Source organism: Oryctolagus cuniculus, chromosome 5 (genome assembly GCF_964237555.1).
Source record: "Oryctolagus cuniculus chromosome 5, mOryCun1.1, whole genome shotgun sequence".
Taxonomy (NCBI): domain Eukaryota; kingdom Metazoa; phylum Chordata; class Mammalia; order Lagomorpha; family Leporidae; genus Oryctolagus; species Oryctolagus cuniculus.
The window spans coordinates 139,778,488-139,799,068 of record NC_091436.1 but is presented as its reverse complement, the minus strand read 5'-3'; the positions used below and the strand labels follow the sequence as shown (position 1 = coordinate 139,799,068).

The following is a 20,581-nucleotide window of genomic DNA, read 5'->3' as shown; positions in this document are numbered from 1 at the left end:
AGTGGTCGCAGCATGTCCAGCAGTTCACCGAGGCCCAAGGAGGGTTGAGAACGACATGCTAGGCCAAGGATAAATGCGTTGCCATGGTACCGGCTGTGCGGTGGGGGGGCGTTGCCAAGGGGACAGCTGCCAGGGCTTGGGGGAGGGAACAAAGGACTCCCTGGGGGTGGGTCTTGGATGCCGCTGGGCGTGGTTCCTGAAATAGACCGGGGTGGGGGGGGAAGGCAGAGGGAAGGGGCGGAAGTGACGTCGTGTGGGGCGGGTCCGGCCGCGCACAATGGGCCATGGAGTTCCCGTTCGATGTGGACGCGCTGTTCCCGGAGCGGATCACGGTGCTGGACCAGCACCTGCGGCCCCCGGCCCGCCGACCCGGAACCACAACTCCGGCCCGGTGACCTCTCATACCCGCCCCGTGTCCCTTCTCTCCCAGTTACTCAGCCAGCCGGGACCAGGCGCCACGCCCCCTTCTCATCCTCTAGCGGCCGTTCCTTTTGATGTCCCGGCCTGCCCTTTTGATGACCTTTAACCCTAAACTTAGTGGGCTTATCAGAGCTTGGACCTGTGACCTTTCATCCTTTAGCCCAATGTGGTCCCAAATTGGCCTGCCCTCCCTACTTCCCCACCGCAACCTTAAGGGAGGAGGGAGAGGTGTGTTGAAAGTTTGGGATCCAGCGGGGCGGGTGGAGACTCCCAAGCAAAGGTGGAGAGGAGGAGCCTTCAGGAGGAGCCGGGGTTGGAGTTGTGGCCCAGGGGTTCAGGAGTGACTGCCCAGGACCACCTAATTCAGTGAGTGAGTATCTGACTCTTTGTTTCCTCTCTTCTTATAGTATTGATCTGCAGCAGCAAATTATGACCATTGTAGATGAACTGGGCAAGGCTTCTGCCAAGGTACTGGGGAGTCTCGGGGTAAAGGGGGCCCTCTGTAGGGATGGCAAATAAGGGAGGCCCAAGTCCTGTGGAAGGGACGTGCAGGAAGTCTCTTCCTCCTCCTGACAGGCCCAGCACCTTCCCGCTCCCATCACCAGCGCGTCAAGGATGCAGAGCAACCGCCATGTCATTTATGTGCTCAAAGACACTGCAGCCCGACCGTGAGTGCCACTCGCCCTTCCAGCCCTTCGTCCTCCGCTCACTAACAGATAGCCACCACTAGCTTGTTCACTATTTTCCCGTTCTGCAGGGCTGGGAAAGGAGCCATTATTGGTTTCATCAAAGTTGGATACAAGAAGCTCTTTGTATTGGTGAGTGTTGTTGGAAGCTGGATGTTCTTATGCCTTGGTTCCAGAGAACAAACATGCTGGTGGCTGGAAGGCAGCAAAGATACCTGGATCCTAAAAAAGCCCGTAATATTCTTTGCCATACAGGATGATCGTGAGGCTCACAATGAGGTAGAACCACTCTGCATCTTGGACTTTTACATACACGAGTCGGTGCAACGCCATGGCCACGGGCGAGAACTCTTCCAGTACATGCTGCAGGTATCAGTTGTCTTTTTTTTTTTTTTTTAATCCAGCCCCCCTCCTCGTACCCCCACTGCCATGTTCCCCTGTCCTCCTAATCCCTTCCAGGCTCCTTTGGCCTGCCCTCTCCATACCTCCCCTACTCCATCCTGTTCCCTGCAGAAGGAGCGCGTTGAACCACACCAGCTGGCCATTGACCGACCTTCACCGAAGCTGCTGAAGTTCCTGAATAAGCACTACAACCTGGAGACCACCGTCCCACAGGTTAGAAGCTGCAGAGGATAAATTCCCACTGAGCATTCCCATTGAACTTATTTATTATTTTGGTCAAAGAAACAGTGCCTTCCAAGAGCTCCTTATTTCTCATTGAACAGAGTTAACTGAATACAGTTAAGCTTGCTTTTTTTTAAAAGACATTTATTTATTTGAAAGAGTTACACAGAGAGAGAAGGAGAGGCAGAGAGAGAGAGAGAAGAGGTCTTCCATCCTCTGCTTCACTCCTCAATGGGCCGCAACAGCTGGAACTGGGCTGATCAAAGCCAGGAACCAGGAGCTTCTTCCAGGTCTCCCATGCAGGTTCAGGGGCCCAAGGACTTAGGCCATCTTCTGTTGCCTTCCCAGGCCATAGCAGAGAGCTGGATTGTAAGTGGAGCAGCCAGGTCCAGAACCAGTGCCCATATGGGATGCTGGCACTGCAGGTGGCGGCTTTACCTGCTATGCCACAGTGCCAGCCCCAAGCTTGGTTTTCTTCTCATTGTACCATCTCTCATCTTGAAGTCTTTCATGTTCATCTATTTCTCAAGTCTCTTTAAAATTTTTTAATTTGTTGACTTGAGGTACAGAGAGATAGAGAGGGAGAGCTCCCTTCTACCTGTTCACTGCTTAGATGTCTACAATTGCTCAGGCTTGGCCAGGCAGAAGCTGGGTGCTGGGAACTCAATCCAGGTCTCCCATGAGGATGGCAGGAGCCTAACTCTTGAGCTCCCTGCCAAAGTCTGCATTAGCAAGAAGCTGGAATTAGGACACAGAGTAGACTGTCCAACTCAGGTACTCTAATGTGTGAGAACAGTGTCAACCACTGGGCTAAATGTGTCCACATGCATCTATACTTATCCTGAGTTGTTTCCTACACATCGTTTTTACTTCATTCTCACACTAGCCACAGCTCATTTACATTTATTAAAGATTGAGAAAAATGTATTTTCTCTGGCAGCTTTATCCTAAGATGGGGAAAGTGGCTTGTTTAAAATTAAGCGCAATAAAATGTTACTAATCCTGCCCATCCATTCAAAAAATATGTACTGAGCACTCAGTGCTGTTCTGGGTGCTGGGAACACTTTACTCAGTAGAAGAGACAGAAGTCCCTGCTCTGGCGGAACTTACATTCTAGCTGGGGAGACAAACAGTAAATCAAGCGTATACCATGGTCAATGATTAGCACTCCAGGCAGATGAGAGCGAGTAAGAGGGCTTGAGTATGCCATGGTGGGTGTGGGGTTTTGGGATTGCAAGTTCAGGTGACAACCAGAGAAGGCCTCACTGACAAAGTGCCACTGGAGCAGTAACTCAAAGGAAGTGAATCCTGAAGGGACAGCGTCCCGGACAGAGGGGACAGCCTGTTGAAAGGTCGTGAGGCAGGAATGGGCCTGGATGGAGGAATAGTGCTAAGTGACTGGGGGGTGCAGTAGATGCGATCAAAGAGGTAATGAAGTATTTTGAAGGTAAATAGATAAGATTTCCTAATAGCTTGTATGTGGGAAAAAAGAGGGTTAATTTAAAGGTTGATTTATTTACTTATTTATTGGAAAGAGTTACAGAGAGTGAGAAAGATCTTCCATCTGCTGGTTCACTCCCCAAATGGCCACAACAGCCATGGCTGGGTCAGGCCAAAGTCAGGAGCCAGGAGCTTCCTATGGGTCTTCCACATGGGTGTAGGAGCCCAAGCACTTGGGCCATCTTCTGGTGCTTTCCCAAGCCATTAGCAGGGAGCTGGATTGGAAGTGGAGCAGCTGAGACTTGAACTCGTGCCCATATGGGATGCTGGTGTTCAGGCAGTGGCTTTACCCTACACCACAGTGCTAGCCCATGAGAGAGGGCTTAAGAATGACCCCCAGGGGCCGGTGCTATGGTGTAGTAGGTAAAACTGCCACCTACAGTGCCAGCATCCCATACGGGTGCCGGTTCGAATTCTGGCTGCTCCACTTCCCATCCAGCTCTCTGCTATGGCCTGGGAAAGCAGTAGAAGATGGCCTAAGACCTTGGGCCCCTGCACCCATGGGGGAGACCTAGAAGAAGATCCTGGCTCCTGGCTTTGGATCAGCTCAGCTCCAGCCATTCCAGCCAACTGGGGAGTGAACCAGCGGATGGAAGACTCTCTGTCTGCCTCTCCTTCACTCTCTGTGTAACTCTGACTTTCAAATAAATAAATAAATCTTAAAAAAAAAAAAAATGGCCCTTACAGTTCTTGGGGTAAACATTTGCATTTGGGAGGATGAATTTGCATAAAATGAGATGGTAGATAGGTCAGCTTTGGGAGGAAATTTGTTTGATATTTGTTTGAGAGTCAAAGAGACTCCAATCCACTGGTTCACTCTTCAGATGCCCATAACAGCTAGGGATGGGTGAGAGCTGAAGCTGGAACCAGGAATACAGTCCAGTTTGTCCAAGTGAATGGCAGGAATCCAATTACTTGAAATATCATAGGGTCTACATTAGCAGGAAGCTGGAGTCAAGAGCTGCAACTAGGAGCCGGTACTGTGGCGTAAAGTCACTGCCTGCAGCACCAGAATCTCATATCAGCGCCAGTTCCAGGTCTGGCTGCTCCACTTCCAGTCCAGCTCCCTGCTAATATGCCTGGGAAAGCAGTGAAAGATGACCCAAGTCCTTGGGCCCCTGCACTCATGTGAGAGACCCAGAAGAAGCTCCTGGCTTCAGCCTGGCCAGGTCCTGACCATTGTGATCACTTGGGGAGTGAACCAGAGTGGATGGAGGGTCTCTCTCTCTCTCTGGCTGTGCTTTTGCCTCTCCTTCTCTGTAACTCTTAACTTTAAAATAAATAAATATTAAAAAAATAAAAGGGGGCTACAGCTGTGGATGGATTCCAGGTACTCTGGGAGTCGAGTGTAGTAAACTGTTAGGATAAAGGCCCATTCAGAAATCCACTTCTAATATATTAATTGAAGATGCCTATGATGTGTTGAGGTTGAGTACAGTTTGGTACTTCCTGGGATATCCAGGGGGAGGTTTGGAGTGGAGTTTTAAGCATACACACATTATTTATTTATTTATTTAAAAGATTTATTTATTTGTAGGGGAGGATGACATACATCTGTACACATACCCACCCATGCACACAGGAGAGACAGCAACAGAGAGAGATCATCCATCTGTTGGTTCACTCCCCAGATGACTGCAATGGTAGCTGAGGCTCGTCCAGGCCTGTAGTCTGGGTCTCTCACATGGGTGCAAGGGCCCAAGCACTTGGGCCATCCTCTGCTGCTTTCCCAGGCTCGTTAGAAGGGAGCCAGTTCGCAAGCAGAGCAGTCAGGACTCAAACATATGCTCCAATGTGGGATGCTGATGTTACAGTCAGTAGCCTAATTCAGTGTGTCACGCTGCCAGCCTTGCATACACATGGTATTTAAAGCACTGAGATGGGATGAGATCACCAGAGAGACAGTAAAGAGAAGTGGTCCAAGACTTAAGTCCGTGAGCATTCTTTTAGAAAAGTAGAGAGAGGGCCAACATTATGGTGTCAGTAGATTAAGCTATCACTTGTGGCATCCGATATCAAAGTGCCAGTTTCAGGGGGCCAATTCAAGTCCCGGCTGCTCCACTTCCAATCCAGCTCTCTGCTATGGCCTGGGAAAGCAGAAGATGGCCCAAGACTTTGGATCCCTGCACCCGTGTGGGAGGCCCAGAAGCTCCTGGCTCCTGGTTTTGGATTGGCCCAGCTCCAGCCATTGTGGCCATTTGGGGGAGTGAATAGTGGATGGAAGACCTCTCTAACTCTGCCTCTCAAAAAAATAAATCTTTTTTTTTTTTTAAAAAAGTGCCAGTTTTAGACCCAGATACGGTTTTTGGCTCCTGGCTTCAGCTTTGCCCGGACATTGGCTGTTTTGGTCATTTGGGGAGTGAACCAGTGGATAAAAAATCTGTTTCTCTCTCTCTGCCTTTCATATAAATAAATAAATATTAGAAAAGTAAAAGGTAGAAGAACAGCCAGCAAATGCAACCAAGGGCCAGTAAAGTTAAAAGTGAGGTGACCTAGAAGGCTGGTGAAGACTATGTTTCCAGGAGAAAAGAACGGTTTACTGGAAACATGCTGCTGATCAGTGGAATAAGAAGTCTGAGGAGTGGCTGTCGGATTTAGCTAGCACAGCCCTGGGGATCCTAAGCACCTGTTTTGGTGCCATGGTGGGTGGAAGCCAGGAATGAGTGGGTTTGGTACATTTGAGAAGCCAGGACCGGAGACAGCAAGGATAGGTCACTCCTAAATGTTGCTTTAAGGGGAACAGAGAAAACAGAGCAAGAACTAGAGGCAGAAATGAATCCGAGAAGACAAACTCTTTTCAGAACAGCGTAGGAATGATTCAGCAGAGAGAAGATCTGATGATGGCAGAGCAAGTGGGGAAAATGCTGAAGTGATACTGTTGGGTTGGCAGGACGGGTTGGGATTTGATTGTCAGGTTAGCCTTGGATCTGAGTGTGGACAGTTAATCCACTGTAACATTACTTGACATGGTCACAGGGAAGGCACAAAGACATCACGAGTGCTTCCTTGGGTTGGGAATTGGATAGAGAAAGGCTTGATTTATGTTTAATCTTTTTCTTAAAAAGATTTATTTATTTATTTGAAAGAGTTATAGAGGCAGAGAAGGAGAAGCAGAGAGAAGTCTTCCATCCGACAGTCACTCCCCAATTGGCTGAAACTGCTAGAGTTGCGCCAATCCAAAACCAGGAGCCAAGAGCTTCCTCCAGGTCTCCCACGTGGGTGCAGGGGCCCAAGAACTTGGGCCATTTTCTACTGCTTTCTCAGGCCATAGCAGAGAGCTGGATCGGAAGTGGAGCAGCCAGATCTTGAACCAGCGCCCATATGGGATGCCAGCACTGCAGGCGGCAGCTTTACCCGCAGCACTGGCCCCTGTACGTTTAATCTTAAAAGGCAAATGTTCTTCACTTGAACAAACTGGGGTGGACTAGTGTATGGACCAGCATGAGCAAAGGCAGAAAGCAATCAAACCACCATTCTGGGCACTGCCACCAGCAGTGTGCTGTGATGGAGTGCTGGCATGTGCCAAGTAGGGGAAGATGAGGATAGGCTGGTAGCATTACAGCAAGGTCAAGGCAAGCAGTAAGCAGGGTCTACTCCCTCTCCAGGAGATTTCTCCATGAGGAGGCAGCAGAGAGCAGAAGGAGTACAACGCCTGACATCTAACACTTTACTCAGTGAACACAAAGGATTAGAGGGATGCACTGTACAGAATGTGTCATGGTCTATCTAGATGCGTCATCTCAGAACCTTGCCCATCTCATTTGAGCTAGTCTCTTTTGAGCTGTGTGCACTCATACAAATCAGTGACTTACCAGAGTCACACAGCTAGTAAGTGCTATGTCCAGATTTGAACTGAGTCCTGTTCATGTCACTGCACTCTGGCCAGGACACCACCACTAGAATCGGGAGTTGCAAGCCTAAGGCCCAGTGCTGCCGCTTGTACTTCTTGACTTTGGGCAAGCTGTGTCTCCAAGTTTTGTTGGTTTGGGTTTGTTTTTGTTTTTGTTTTGTTTTGTTTTTTTCTTTGCATAGTGACTCCAGTGTTTTTAATATTTAATTACTTATTTGAAAGGCAGATTTACAGAGAGGGAGGAAGGAAGAGAGAGAGAGGACAGAGATCTTCTATCCACTGGTTCACTCCCCAGGTAGCTGCAATGGCCAAGGCTGGGCCAGGCCAAAGTGAGGGGCCTGGAACTCCACCTGGGTCTGCCACATGGGTGGCAGGAGGTGCAAACATTTGGGCCATCATCTGCTACCTTCCCAGGCACCTCAGCAGGGAGCTGGAGCATAAGTGGAGCAGCTGGGACTTGAACCAGCACTTATGTGGGATGCTGGCATCGCAGGCAGTGGCTTAACGGCTGTACCATGCTGCCAGCCCCTCTAACAATTATTTGAATGTAATAATACAATTGTGCTTCAAAAAGCTCATGGAAATAGAATTAAGAGGTAGGTAGGTAGGTTTATTTTTTTTAAAGATTCATTTATTTGTAAAGCAGAGTAACAGCGAGCTTCCATCTACTGCTTCACTCCCCAAATGGATGCAATGGCCAGGGCTGGGTCAGGCCAAAGCCAGAAGCCTGTAGCTTCATCTGGGTCTCCCACATGGGGTAGCAGGGGCCCAAGCACTTAGGCCATCTTCTGCTGCGTTCCCAGGTGCATTAGAAGGGAGCTGGATTGAAAATGGAGCAGTGAGGACTCAAACCTGTGCTCATACGGGATGCTGGTATCCCAAGTGGTAGCTTAATCCATGATACCACAACACTAGCCCCTAATGTTTATCTTTATTTGAAAAGTATAACAGAGAGAGAGAGAGAGAAAGAGAATATCTTCTATCTACTGCTTTACCCCCCAACTTCAAAAAACAGCCAGGGCTGGGCCAGGCCAAAGCCAAGGAGACACCATCCAGGTCTCTCATGAGGACCTCAGGAACTCAGATACTTGAGCCATCACTAATTTACCAGGATACATATTAGCAGGAAGTTGGACTGGAAACAGAGTAGCTGGATTAAGCAGGCACTCTGTTATAGGATATGGGTGTCCCAAGCAGCAGCCTCACCTACTGCACCATGACCCCTACCCCAAGAAGTGTTTATGGACATACAGTAACTATAGATGTTTATGGAGTAGAGTGTGGGAATTCAGTACATGTGTAAAATGTGTAATGATCAAATCAGAACATCTAGCATTTCCATATCATTCATCATCAAGAACATTCAAACTCTTTTCTTCTTCTTTTTTTTTTTTTTTTTTTTGCAAGACTTATTTATTTACTTGAGAAGCAGAGTTACAGACAGAGGTATCTTCTGTCCACTGGTTCACTTCCCCAAATGGCTGCAATGGCCAGAGCTGCACTGATCTGAAGTCAGGAGCCTGGAGCTTCTTCTGGGTCTCCCACATGAGTGAAGGGACCCAAGCACTTGGGTCATCTTCCAGTGCTTTCCCAGGCTATAAGCAGGGAGCTGGATCAGAAGTGGAGCAACCAGGACTCAAACTGGTGCCCATATGGGAGGTTGGCACCACAGGCAGAGGCTTAACCTACTAGGCCACAGCGCCAGCCCCCTTCTGGCTCTTTATACAATGTAAAATGAATTGTTAGCTGTGGTGGCTACTGACTTATACTTGTATCTCTAGTTCTGTCAGTGTGTACCTAAGAGTGGGACTGTGGAGTCACTCAGTAATTCTTTTCACTTTCTGAGGACTGACAAGCTGTTTCTCCTCAATGGCTGTACCATTTTACCTCTGCACTAGTAGTGTAAGAGGGTTCCGATTTCTCCATGTTCTTGCCAGCAGGTTAATTTCCATTTTCCTTAAAACAGGCATTCTAATCGATACAAAGTGGTTTTGATTTGCATTTCCCTGTTGTCTAATGATGTTGAACATCTTCTTATGTGCTTATTGGAAATTGTGTTCTCTAGAGAAATGTTCAGTTAAATATTTTGCTCATTCATTTTTTTAAAATTTATTTATCTGAAAGGCAAAGTTAGAGAGAGGGAGAGACAGAGATCTTCCATCTACTGGCTCACTCCCCAAATAGCCACAATGACCAGGCCAGGCTTAAGCCAGGAGCCTAGAACTCCATCCAGGTCTCCCACTTGGGTGGCAGGGAGCCAAGCACTCAGGCCATTTTGTGTTGCTTTCCCAGAACATTAGCAGGGAGTTGGATTAGAAGTGGAGCAGCTGGGACTTGAACCAGTGCTCCTAAGGTATGCCAGCATCACAGATGGTCCTTAATTTGCTATGCCACAACAATGGCTCATTTTTTTTTTTTTTTGGTAGTGTGTTTGAAACACAAATTTTTTAAGAACTGATTCATTTATTTGAAAGTCAAAGTCAGAGTTAGAGAGAATCCTCCATCCACTGGCTCACTCCCCAGATGGCTACAACAGCCAGGGCTGGACCAAGCTGAAGCCAGGAGCTTCATTCGTTTCTCTCATGTGGGTGCAGGGGCCCAAGGACTTGGATCATCTTCTGCTGCTTTTCTCAGGCCATTAGTAGGGGGCTGGATTAGAATTGGAACCTCTGGGGCCAGCACTGTGGCATGAAAGGTTAAGCCTCTGCCTGTGGTGCCGGCATCCCATCTGAGTGCTGGTTGAGTCCTGGATACTCTATTCCCAGTCCAGCTCTCTGCTAATTCACCTGGGGAAGCAGTGGAAGATGGCCCAAGTGCTTGGGCCCCTGTACCCAGGTGGGAGACCCAGAAGAAGCTCCTGGTCCTGATCAGCTCTGGCCATTGTGGCCATTTGGGGAGTGAACCAGTGGATGAAAGATCTCTCTCACTACTCTGTGTCTCTCCCTCTCTCTCTGTAACTCTGCCTCTCAAATAAATGTTAAAAATCTGAAAAAAAAAAAAAAAGAAGTAGAACATCTGGGACACTAGCGCTCATATGGGATGCCAGCATTGCAGGCAGCAGCTTTATCCACTATGCCACAACACCAGCCCTAAACCACAAAATTTTTAATTTTGATGAAGTCTATTTTTTGTTGGTTATGCCTTTTGTATCATACTTAAGAAACTGTTGGGGCTGGCTCTGTGATACAGCAGGTAAAGCCACTGCCCATAGTGCCAGCATCCCATATAGGCACAGGTTGGAGTCCTGGCTGCTCAGTTTCCTATCCAGTTCCCTGGTAATATGTCTGGGAAAGCAGCGCATCATGGTCCAAGTTCTTTGTCCTATGTACCATCTGGGAGACCGGGAAGAAACTCCTGGCTCTGGGCTGGCCCAGCTCTGGCTTTTGTGGCCATTTGGGGAGTGAATCAGTAGATAGATCTCTCTCTCTGCCTCTGCTTATGCCTCTCTGTAACTCTTTCAAATAAAATAAAATAAAACTTAAGAAAAAAGAACGGTTGCCTAATCCATAGCTGTGATTTTCCAATTCCCTTCTAAGAGTTTCATAGTTTTAGCTGTTACATTTAGGCCTTTGATCCACTGTGAGTTATTTTTTGTCATTGGTACACATCCAAATTCTCAATCTCGCATGTGGATATTTGGTTATCTAAGTACCATTTAAGGGAGACTGTTCTTTGTCCCACTGAATGGTATTGGCACCCTCGTCTAATTGACTACGGACACATACATTTATTTCTAGACTCTCAATCCTATTCCACTGACTATGTATTTGGCCTTATGCCACCACCACGCTGTTTTGACTACTGTAGGTCGGTGAGAGTTTTAAAATTAGAAAGTCCTCTGTGTTTGTCCTTCTTTTTCAAGGACTGGCTATTCAAGGTCTTTTGCAATTCCATATGAACTTTAGGTTCAGCTTGGTGGAGGCTAGGTTTTTTGAGCGGGTCTGTTTGCCCAGGACGAACTGTCTGGCTTCTGCTCTTCCCTGTATGGTTTTCCTAGTGCAAGGTTCTGTACCCAAGGGTGTGCCAAGTGGCCGACTCAGGCGTTTTGTTTGCTTCATCTTCTAGGTGAACAACTTTGTGATCTTTGAAGGTTTCTTCGCCCATCAACATCGTAAGTTTCCTCAGCTCCTGTGTAGTTGGGATGAGGGGAAGGAAGAGGTGGGCTCTTGGCCCTGCAGGCCCCCACTGAGGGGCACCACGGCTTCCTTCCTCACAGGGCCCCCCGCTCCCTCTCTGAGGGCGATGCGACAGGCTCGTGCTGCAGTTGACGCCACGCCCGCTGGTAAAGCCCGCCTGGAGTGCGTGGACCGCAGCGCAGGGAGGGCTAGTTACTCTGGGGACGGCCCAAACACAGTGCTGTCTGCGCTGCCCACTGGCCTCTGCCCTCACTGGAACTCAGTGCATTTTTGCCTCGCCTGTATTTTTAACCAAGCAAGCTCCCTGGGGGCCTGTTGATGCCAGGGGCGCCTCCTGCTAGCTCAGGTCCATCCAAATAGGCCTGAGTTGGGTCCCTTTGTAACGCGTTAGGGTTTCGTCAGGAGTGAAGGACAGGTAAGCGCAGGCAGCCCTTCTGTTTCCAGAGAGAACAGTGACAGGGATGGTCCAAAGTTTACATGTGAGTGTTAGGAGGTAATGCTCAGAACTTATAGCATTTCCAGCTAAAGTGCTCCCCAGGTCTCATCCTCATCCACACCCTCAACCTGGCTGCCCATGGGGGCCCCTCACCCCTTCTCGCTCCCGCCTGGAGGACGAGCAGCACAGGGCACACAAGGGCTCCCTTTCGGAGCCAGCTTTCTGGCTGGTTCTCACTGTCCTCCATGGCTGGCAAAGAAAGGGGGGGCGGGTCCTCCACCTGATGTCACCAGGGCCAGGCACCGAGGGGCACGTGATACGGCTGACTTTGGTTTCCAAGCTCCTGCTGGCACAGATGGTAAGAGGGGGTGCGAGCCAACAGGGATGTGAGGATTCAGGCCCATGGGGCTGAGCTGAGGATGAAGCTGACATGTGCTGGCTGAGGAGCCTGTCCGTGGCCACACATGGCAGAGCAGCTCTTCAAGGGGAGAAGGGGGAGCAGGGAGAGGAGTGAGGAGAGGGGCTGTAGACAACATGTCTCATAGCTCCCTTTCAGATGTCCAAATTCTCTGTTTTCGTTTAACTTAGGGAAACTTCAGTCTCTCCCTCTTTGCATAGGGAAGAAAGGTTCTGCCCCACACCAATCCCTCGTGAGCTTCCCAGAGCAATTCCTGATTAACCAAGGGCTTTGTCCATCTCATCTAGACAAACCCACGGTCCTTGCTGGCCCAGCTGGGACCATTGCACTGCCCCAGAATCCCAGGGGGGCCTGACAGCACCCACCAACAGTAAGAGCTCTCCTCCCCTCGGCCACCCTTCTCCTGCATCTCCCAGGATCCTGGAATCTCCCTCGGATCTTTCTCCCTTAACTCTTGTGTTTGGCCTACTCCTCTGGCTCTCCTCCAAAGTGCTCCAGCATCCTCCTGAATTCCCTCTCGCGCGTCGGCACCGCCACAGCACACCTTCTGCGATGGAGTTCCCAGGAGGAAGTGTGGCGTCCGGGAGCAGAGGCCTGGGGCTCTGGGGGTAGCGGCTGGGAGGAGGGGTGCTAATGCTCACCTTGTCTGTCTCCACCACCAGCCCCAGCACGGAAGCTGCCACCCAAGAGAGCAGAGGGAGACATTAAGCCATACTCCTCTAGTGACCGAGAATGTAAGAGGGGCTGGGGTTCCCGGGAAGGGCGGCAGTGTCCAAAGACTCTGGTTTCTCTTCTTTCGACCCTAATCCTTCCTGTCGTTAACACCTACCTCTTCCTTCCCTCTTTTCGTCCTCTTACTTTTTTTCCCTCCCTCTCCCCAGTTCTGAAGGTAGCTGTGGAGCCTCCTTGGCCCCTCAACAGGGCCCCTCGCCGTACCACACCTCCAGCCCACCCGCCCCCACGCTCCAGCAGCTTGGGAAATTCGCCAGATCGGGGTCCCCTCCGCCCCTTCGTGCCAGAGCAGGAGCTGCTGCGTTCCCTGCGCCTCTGCCCCCCACACCCTACCGCCCGCCTTCTGCTGGCCACCGACCCCGGAGGCAGCCCAGCCCAGCGTCGCCGCACCAGGTAACAGGAGTCGGTGGGTCAGGGAGTCCGCAGGCTGTGCAGGAAGAGGTCGGGAATGGAACTGAAGGGCGGGCGGACTGGGGAGTCCAGAAAGCTTTCCAGAAAAGTCAGTGCACTGACTGTATTTGTGGAACGATTGGGAAGCAAATTATATTATTATGGGGAGCCCAGTTTTAACACTGGAGTTGCATGGAAGGGTGGAAGAGCACAGAGGGCCACTGGGCGGGGCATCTAGGCCTTCTGAGACCAGGAAGGGCAGTGTCCCTGACACCGACCAGGGAGCCACTGGCCCCAAGTCCTAGCGGGCAGGGCACGGGCGTCTCCTTTGTTTCTCTCCCTGGCTTTCTCTTCACCTCTGATTTCTCTGTTTTTCTCTCTCCCCCATTTTCCTTCTCCCTTCCTCCCACCCCTAACATCCCTCCACAGCTCCCTTCCCCGCTCTGATGACAGTCGATACTGACAGCCACCCCCCTCCCTCCCTGGGAGACGCGGGGTAGGCAGAGACCCTCCCCCCAGGAACCTCAGACCCGCTCTTCCACTGCATCCTCCAGGACCCAGTGGAACCCATAGGATTCCCTCTTCCCCTTTCTTGGAGAACTGGGTTGTCAGGGTCCCAAATGGCCTAATCCTTGGTAGGTTTTCTTACCACAGAAGGCGCCCCGCTCCCCTGACTTGTGTTCTAACTCACTCCCCACAGACACTAATTATCTAGAGAAGCACACTCTGGCCTGCTGTCAGACTCTAGAGCACCCTGGCAGGCCCGAGGGCCTCAGCCAGCAGGGAACCCTGTAGCCTCGCCCACGGAGTGACTCTCATACTCCCTCTGCACTGCCGGCGGCTCTAATACTGCTTGGTGCTGCCTGCCCTTGGCAGCCAGTGAACAATCCAGGGGCCGTCAGCTCCCCAGTGGGGTCCATTCAACGTTGCCAAACTCTCAATTTCCATGTTTGTGTATGTGTTAGGGAGCCCCCAAACCCATGTTGCTTTGGGGACTCCGAAGGAGACTTGCTGACACCACCACATGCCCTAGATCCAGATTCTCTGAGGGAGCACGTTTCTTGGCAGGGGAATCCCAAAAAGCCCCCTGGGATCACTCAGCCATGTTTCTCAAGTTAGGTTTGGGTCTCAAGGGTCTATCAGATCCTGGAATCTCCTCACATGCATCCTGCCCTGTAGCTTTGCGGATATATTCTTGTCTTGTGAGACTGTCTTGAGATGAGATGGGGTACCACTGTTCCTCCGGCCTTCCCCCTCTTCTTTCCTCCATAGCAAAAACCTCCCTCCCTGCTCCACGCCCAGGGTATAGACAGCTCCTCCCCCTCCACACCCCTTTATGTGTGTAGATCAGGTACCCCCTGCCACTGTGTTCCCCGAAACCCTTGGGAGCAGGATCTCCCTCTCTCCCTACTCCTCCCTTTTCTTTTCCCTCTCAGTGTTGTCTGAATAAAGTAAGAATTCTTTTGTGTTTTCTAAATTGACATTTTCACTGAAAAAAAAAAAAAAAAGAAAAACTAAAAAAAAATCTTCAGGTGTCAGCCTCGTTTGTGTATCACCCCTATCTTCCTGGGATCTCAGGCCCACTGTCTCTCTCACCCTCCTCCCCTCTGGGATCTGCAGAACACCTGCCAGGGAGCCTCCGCGCTGGGTCTCCTGCAGAGTCCGCCCCTCTGGTGCAGTGGCTGAACCCTCTGCGCCAGCCCTTTGCATCCTCTCCCTCATTCCCTCAACGATCTCCACCCTTCACCCCGGCGCCAGCCCCTGCTGAGATGCCAAGGTCTACCAACATCTTGGGATCCACTAACTGCCTCCCAGCTGATCCCTGGATTCCTCTTCCCATTTTGATTTCCTGATGTCTGCCCCACTGAACCCTTGGATCTCTCTCTCTCTCTCAAGACAAGCCCTTACCTCCATCCACAGTCCAGCACAACTGGTCACCTTATTCCAAAGGCTCCCTTCCTTTTCCTCCTAAATTTGCCTTTGGCCTATGGTATCTTAGAGTAACCACATTTTCCAAACCATGTATCAGGGCACCAGGTCCAGCAAATTCTTTTTTGCTTATACAAGCGTCTGTTTTTCTTTTTTTTTTTTTTTTTTTTTTTTTTTTTTTGACAGGCAGAGTGGACAGTGAGAGAGAGAGACAGAGAGAGAAAGGTCTTCCTTTGCCGTTGGTTCACCCTCCAATGGCCGCCGCTGCAGCCGGCGCACCGCGCTGATCCTGGCAGGAGCCAGGAGCCAGGTGCTTTTCCTGGTCTCCCATGGGGTGCAGGGCCCAAGCACCTGGGCCATCCTCCACTGCACTCCCTGGCCATAGCAGAGAGCTGGCCTGGAAGAGGGGCAACCGGGACAGAATCCGGCACCCCAACCGGGACTAGAACCCGGTGTGCCGGCGCCGCAAGGTGGAGGATTAGCCTATTGAGCCACGGCGCCGGCTCCAAGCGTCTGTTTTTCTAAGATGACTTGGATCACATATAGCCATACATTTAACACATTACCTCAGCTGGAAGGAAAAAAGCAACAACTCGGGACTGCTCCAGAAAATCTTGGGGCACAAAAGGAGCTCCCTCCCCTTCTCTGGGCACAGCTTAGATTAGAACCCCTTAGGAATGGTAAGTACCCTCTGATCCCTCCATACCAACCATCTTCCATCCTGTAGCCTCTCCCCCATCATCTCCCATTTCTTCTGCAGGGGGACACCCCCAGGGCTGGTAGCCCAAAGCTGCTGCTACAGCCGCCATGGGGGGTTGAGTGCCTCATCCCCTAATACGGGTAAGTATTCTTTCCTCCTCACCCTCCCATCTGGCAGGCCACACTCCCTGTCTTCTCCAGCCTTCCCATGCACATGGCTGGTATTTCCACAGGCAACCAGGAAGCGAAGCAGGGGGAACAGGAAACAGAGACTAGGTGAGGTCTAAACCCCTCCCCTAATCGTCTCCCACCACCTCCCGGCATCCTCTGCTAACGTCACACTCAGCTACTGCCTCCTAAACCTTGACCCTCACACACGACTTCCCACCTAATACTCCATCAGCCTCTTTCCCCACAGGTTCAGCCTTCAGCATTCTCTGAGGGGGTTTTAATTTGGATCTAACACAGCTCCAGCCTCACACCCATAAACGTGGTTCCTAAGCCCTGGAATTGTCTAACACCCATTCCCACCTGGGTACCTGTGTAACACCCTCTCCATCTCCCCACCTACCAGGTCTGCCCCTGAGGAGCAGGTTGTGGCACAGGACGGGTCTGGGGAGGAAGCCACGCACACAGCTCCTCCACAGGCCCCGGCCCCAGCAGCCCAGTCCTGGGCAGTGGGTGGGGACATGTTCAACGCCAGGTTCATCCGAAACTTGCAGGAACGTCGCAGCACCAGGCCTTGGTGACCGCAGCTCACCCTCACGCCCTCAAAGTCAGTATTATTTCTCCCTCACTACAGGGGACAGCCAAGAGCCAAGCCCTTATAATGGATGTATTCATTCATACATTCATTCAACAGGCTTCCTTATCAATTCCAAATCATTTGCATCTTATTTTTAACCAGAGCAATAAAAAACATTTTTAGCACGGGCGATCCTTAAAAATCTCGTGTTATTATTTCAGTCCAGCCAATCCTCACTGTCACTGCACCCGGTTCAGCCTCACATCCGTTCAGCTTTTGGGACAAACGCCACAGACCAAGGCGCTGGGCCGCTAACTTACTGCGCAAGCGCTCTGAGGCAGCCGCCAGTACCGCGAGCGCAGGCGCACGGACGGCCGACCGGGCGCCTCTTGCAGCCTCCTTGGAGCCCGCAGTGCGCAAGCGCGCAACATCTCCGTTTCCCTCCCTCAGCCCTAACCTCCCCCCCACCTCCTTTCCCCTTCACGGAGCCGGCTCCCGGGCGCGCTCACCCTCGTGAGGAGGCCGGAGGCCGGAGGCCGGACTCGGCAGGCGCGCTCTCCACTCCCGGGAGATCATGTACCAGCGCAGCCGAGGGGCGGCCCAGCGTCTCGGCCCCTGCCTCCGCGCCTACCAGGCTCGACCCCAGGTGAGAGGAAAGGAGCGCGAGGGGAGCAGGGGGGCGGGGAGAGACCCTCCCCAGAGCCGCAGCGTGGGGCGGAGCGCGCGCCGGCGTCCGCGCAAGCGCAGTGACACCACCGCCCCTGCCCACCTCTACCGGGCGGCGAATGGAGGGGTACGGGGTCGTGTGGCCTGGAAAGCGGCGCTCGCCAGCCCCGCGCAGAGTGGGACATCGGTTCTCTGCTGAGGGTCGGCCGGCGGGGTCGAGGCCGGGCCTGCGGGGCGCGCCGCGCTGCGCCCGGAGCTGCACGGTTACCTGTGCCTGGAGGTGATTTGAAGGGCAGGACGAAAAGGTTCGGAGTCCCGCCGCGGCGCCGCCCGTGAGTCCCCGGGTCCGGACCCCACCCCGCGGGCCACGCAGTGCAGCCCGCGCATCTAGCATCCGAAAACGGCCCCAGCAGGAAGTCCGGCCCGGGTGGACCCGGTTCGGGCCCCTGTGCCGGGGAGGGCAAGATGGCCACGCCCTCAGCAGAGGCTGCGCCTCTGGTACCCGCGTGGCTTCCCCGCGGTGAGACCACCTGACAGGTGCGGTCCCGGACCGAGGTACCCACAGTGAGACCACCTGGCAGGTGCGGGGGTCCGGTGACCGCCCCTCCTCGCAGTTTCAACGCGGGCAAACCGGGGAGAAGGAAGTCCAGCCTCTAACAGCCGCCTGGGGGTGTGTCAGGGCCCGAAATGATAACAACTTCCACATTCATTATCTCATACTGTAACGACCTAATGAGCCGACCTAATGAGCCTCGCCGCCCTCCTTTATGGAGTGCTTACGGGAAACAGGCTTAGGGAATGAAAGCCCCTAGGTTACACAGTAACTCCAGTTCCCGGCTTGAACTGGATGCCTGCCCCATGTAATCCTGGAGGTGTTATGTATGTGCCACCTCATTTCACCACAGTACAGTAAGCCTGTTAACTGTTCATCAGCTACGTGTAACGAGTCTTGCCGTAAGAAGTGAAAGCGCCCCCTAATAGTGGTGGAATCTTAAATCAAGGTGAAGGTGCCTGCTCCTGTGGCAGGACCTGTCCCTGTGTCGCATGCACCTATTTCCTTGTGCTTTCAGCAGATGGAGATAAACCCACCCCCTTTTTCCGTCTCTTCTGTCAGGAGGAATAGGCGGGATTGGAAGCAGCAGAGCGTGGGTGCAGGGGCGTTAGGCAGCTGGATTCTCACCCTTCCCGCCTTTCTCTTGCCTCCTCAGGAGCAGCTTTCTCCACGGACTCCACCATTCCCAGTCCTTTGGCCCCACTGCACGCCAGCCACGTCCCCATCTCCACTCGTCTGGCCTTTCCCACCCCCACACCTTCCTACTCTCCCTCTTCCTCCAGCTCGCCCACTGCCTCTCCCTCAGATCCAGGCCCTCAGCTCCCCATGGGTGGTGCTCCCTCCAGGAAAAGGGGAGGAGGGCCCAGGACCCGAGTTGCACAGTGGCTGCCTGGATGGGCTTAGGAGCCTTTTTGAGGGGGCTCCCTGCCCCTATCCTGGAGCTCTGATACCTTTCCAAGCCCCCGGAACTGCCCACCCATCCCCTGGCAGCCCCTCGGGAGATCCTAGTATGGAAGAACACCTGGCTGTCATGTATGAGAGACTGAGACAAGAGGTGAGTCAGAACAACAGTGGCTTCCATCTACAGAAGGCAGCAGCGGGCTGGCCAATTAGATTCCTGCTTAGAATCAGGAGGGCACGGGACTGTGTTTAGACATTTTACTGAGGAAATAGGTGCTTCTCGGTTTGGGAGAGGGGGGAGTTAGACGTGCACTGAGATGACCTTTTGCTTAGAGGGGAGTAAACCAGCCCTAAAACTAGAAAGCTGAGAAATTAGATCATCTTTTCTTTGCGTCTGGGTTGATGCCGTCTTTTCCCACCTAGCTTCCTAACCTCTTCCTTCACTCCCACGACTACACTCTCTATTCACCCAACGTGGAATTCATCAATGAGATCCTGAACCTGCGTACCAAGTAAGGGGCAGGGGTAGGGCCTTGGGGAGGACCCAATGCTAGACACTTGGCCTCCTCCGATTACTTCCCACAGCTCTTTCCCGTTGCTCTGACAGAAACCAGTTGCTTTTCTGACTCTGCCACTTTCCCATTCCATCTTCACAGGGGACGGACCTGGTACATCCTGTCACTCACCCTCTGTCGCTTCCTGGCATGGAACTATTTTGCACAACTTCGGTTGGAGGTCCTACAGCTGACCCGCCACCCGGAGAACTGGACCCTGCAAGCCCGCTGGCGGCTTGTGGGGCTGCCCATCCACATGCTCTTTCTGCGTTTCTACAAGCGTGACAAAGAGGAGCTTTACCGGTGAGAAGTGAGAAGGATTCTAACTGCGTAGGCCCTCTTAGGAATCTGATGAGCTAGTTCCCATCAGTGACCTGCCCTGACTCGACCGGTGGCTGGAGGATGGGGGTCTGGTGTCAGTCTGCTTTATGGAAAATAATAGGGACGTTGAGCATTATTAGGAAGCCTCTGCACTCTAGTTTCCTCATGCACATCACCTGACACGTAATGTGCACTCAAAGGCTTATGGAACAAAGCAAAGTTCTTGGTAGTTAAACCTCATAACCCTAGGTGAAGTACTGGTAAATTTTTGGCTGTAAGTAGAATCCCAAAAAAATTGTTAGGCTCAGCCTCTAACATCTAACAGCTATTCAGAGCAGCGGTTCCCAAACACGGCTGCACCATGGAGTCGCCTGGTGGCAGGCACTGATTTAATTGTGATAGCGTAAGCAGCCTAAGCATCTGGGACTTCTGAAAGTTCCTCTGGTGATCTAACGTGTAGCAAGGTGGTTTTACAAATGCTTGAACTAATTAAGCTTTGGAACCAGTCACCGTCTGCCTCAGTAAGCCTTGTTCTCTTCCCCAGGACCTACGATGCCTATTCTACCTTCTACCTGAATTCCAATGGCCTCATTTGTCGCCATCACCTAGACAAGGTGAGTCCTAGGGCCGCGTGGGTGGAGGGCAGAAAAGCTGCCTGCTCTCCTGTGACTGGCATTCCCCTTTCTCTTTACAGCTGATGCCTTCACACTCACCGCCTGCGCCTGTGAAGAAGCTGCTAATGGGAGCCCTGGTGACCCTAGGGCTATCAGAGCCAGAGCACGAGCCCGGCTTAAACCTGTGTTCCAAGGCCTGATCCAGGAGCTGGGGTGAAGAAGCACTGAGGACTGCTACGCACAAGAGAGAGGTGGAGGCAGCCAAGAATCTCAAGAGCCAGCTTCCTCCCCTCGCTCCCTCCTTTTTTTCCATCTCGTGCTGTGTAAAGCTGCTGTGTAATTTAACTTGTAAATAATAAAGTGACTATATGAGATGGAATATCTCTGGATTCCAAAAGTTCCCACAAG

At 52.0% G+C, this 20,581-nt stretch overlaps 2 protein-coding genes across 10 annotated transcripts; both read left to right on the top strand.

The window, feature by feature from the left end:
- Positions 1-233: 233 nt before the first annotated feature.
- ATAT1 (alpha tubulin acetyltransferase 1) lies at positions 234-16,767 on the top strand. Of its 9 annotated transcripts, none has more exons than XM_002714357.5 (13): positions 234-391; positions 828-888; positions 997-1,088; positions 1,178-1,238; positions 1,362-1,475; positions 1,620-1,721; positions 11,146-11,191; positions 11,297-11,362; positions 12,733-12,804; positions 12,952-13,195; positions 15,882-15,961; positions 16,054-16,096; positions 16,395-16,767. In XM_002714357.5, the coding sequence occupies exons 1-13, from the start codon at positions 285-287 to the stop codon at positions 16,567-16,569; spliced, it is 1,263 nt and encodes a 420-aa protein (XP_002714403.1). In that variant the 5' UTR covers positions 234-284; the 3' UTR covers positions 16,570-16,767. The 9 variants fall into 9 exon arrangements, with proteins under 9 accessions (XP_002714403.1, XP_008260907.1, XP_069930382.1 ...); XM_051854899.2 differs by having other exon boundaries at positions 280-648; XM_008262685.4 differs by lacking the exon at positions 11,297-11,362.
- A 116-nt stretch (positions 16,768-16,883) lies between these two features.
- C5H6orf136 (chromosome 5 C6orf136 homolog) lies at positions 16,884-20,570 on the top strand. Its single transcript, XM_002714333.5, has 6 exons — positions 16,884-17,211; positions 18,440-18,838; positions 19,108-19,196; positions 19,341-19,541; positions 20,104-20,173; positions 20,254-20,570. The coding sequence occupies exons 1-6, from the start codon at positions 17,140-17,142 to the stop codon at positions 20,371-20,373; spliced, it is 951 nt and encodes a 316-aa protein (XP_002714379.3). The 5' UTR covers positions 16,884-17,139; the 3' UTR covers positions 20,374-20,570.
- The last annotated feature ends 11 nt before the right edge of the window (positions 20,571-20,581 follow it).

Coding starts and splice junctions, on each gene's coding strand:
- ATAT1 (XM_070074281.1), top strand. CDS start 285: ATGGAGTTCCCGTTCGATGTGGACGCGCTGTTCCCGGAGCGGATCACG. Junction 889..996: donor TGGGCAAGGCTTCTGCCAAG/GTACTGGGGAGT, acceptor TCCTCCTGACAG/GCCCAGCACCTTCCCGCTCC. Junction 1,239..1,361: donor ACAAGAAGCTCTTTGTATTG/GTGAGTGTTGTT, acceptor TTTGCCATACAG/GATGATCGTGAGGCTCACAA.
- C5H6orf136 (XM_002714333.5), top strand. CDS start 17,140: ATGTACCAGCGCAGCCGAGGGGCGGCCCAGCGTCTCGGCCCCTGCCTC. Junction 18,839..19,107: donor ATGAGAGACTGAGACAAGAG/GTGAGTCAGAAC, acceptor TTTCCCACCTAG/CTTCCTAACCTCTTCCTTCA. Junction 20,174..20,253: donor GTCGCCATCACCTAGACAAG/GTGAGTCCTAGG, acceptor TTCTCTTTACAG/CTGATGCCTTCACACTCACC.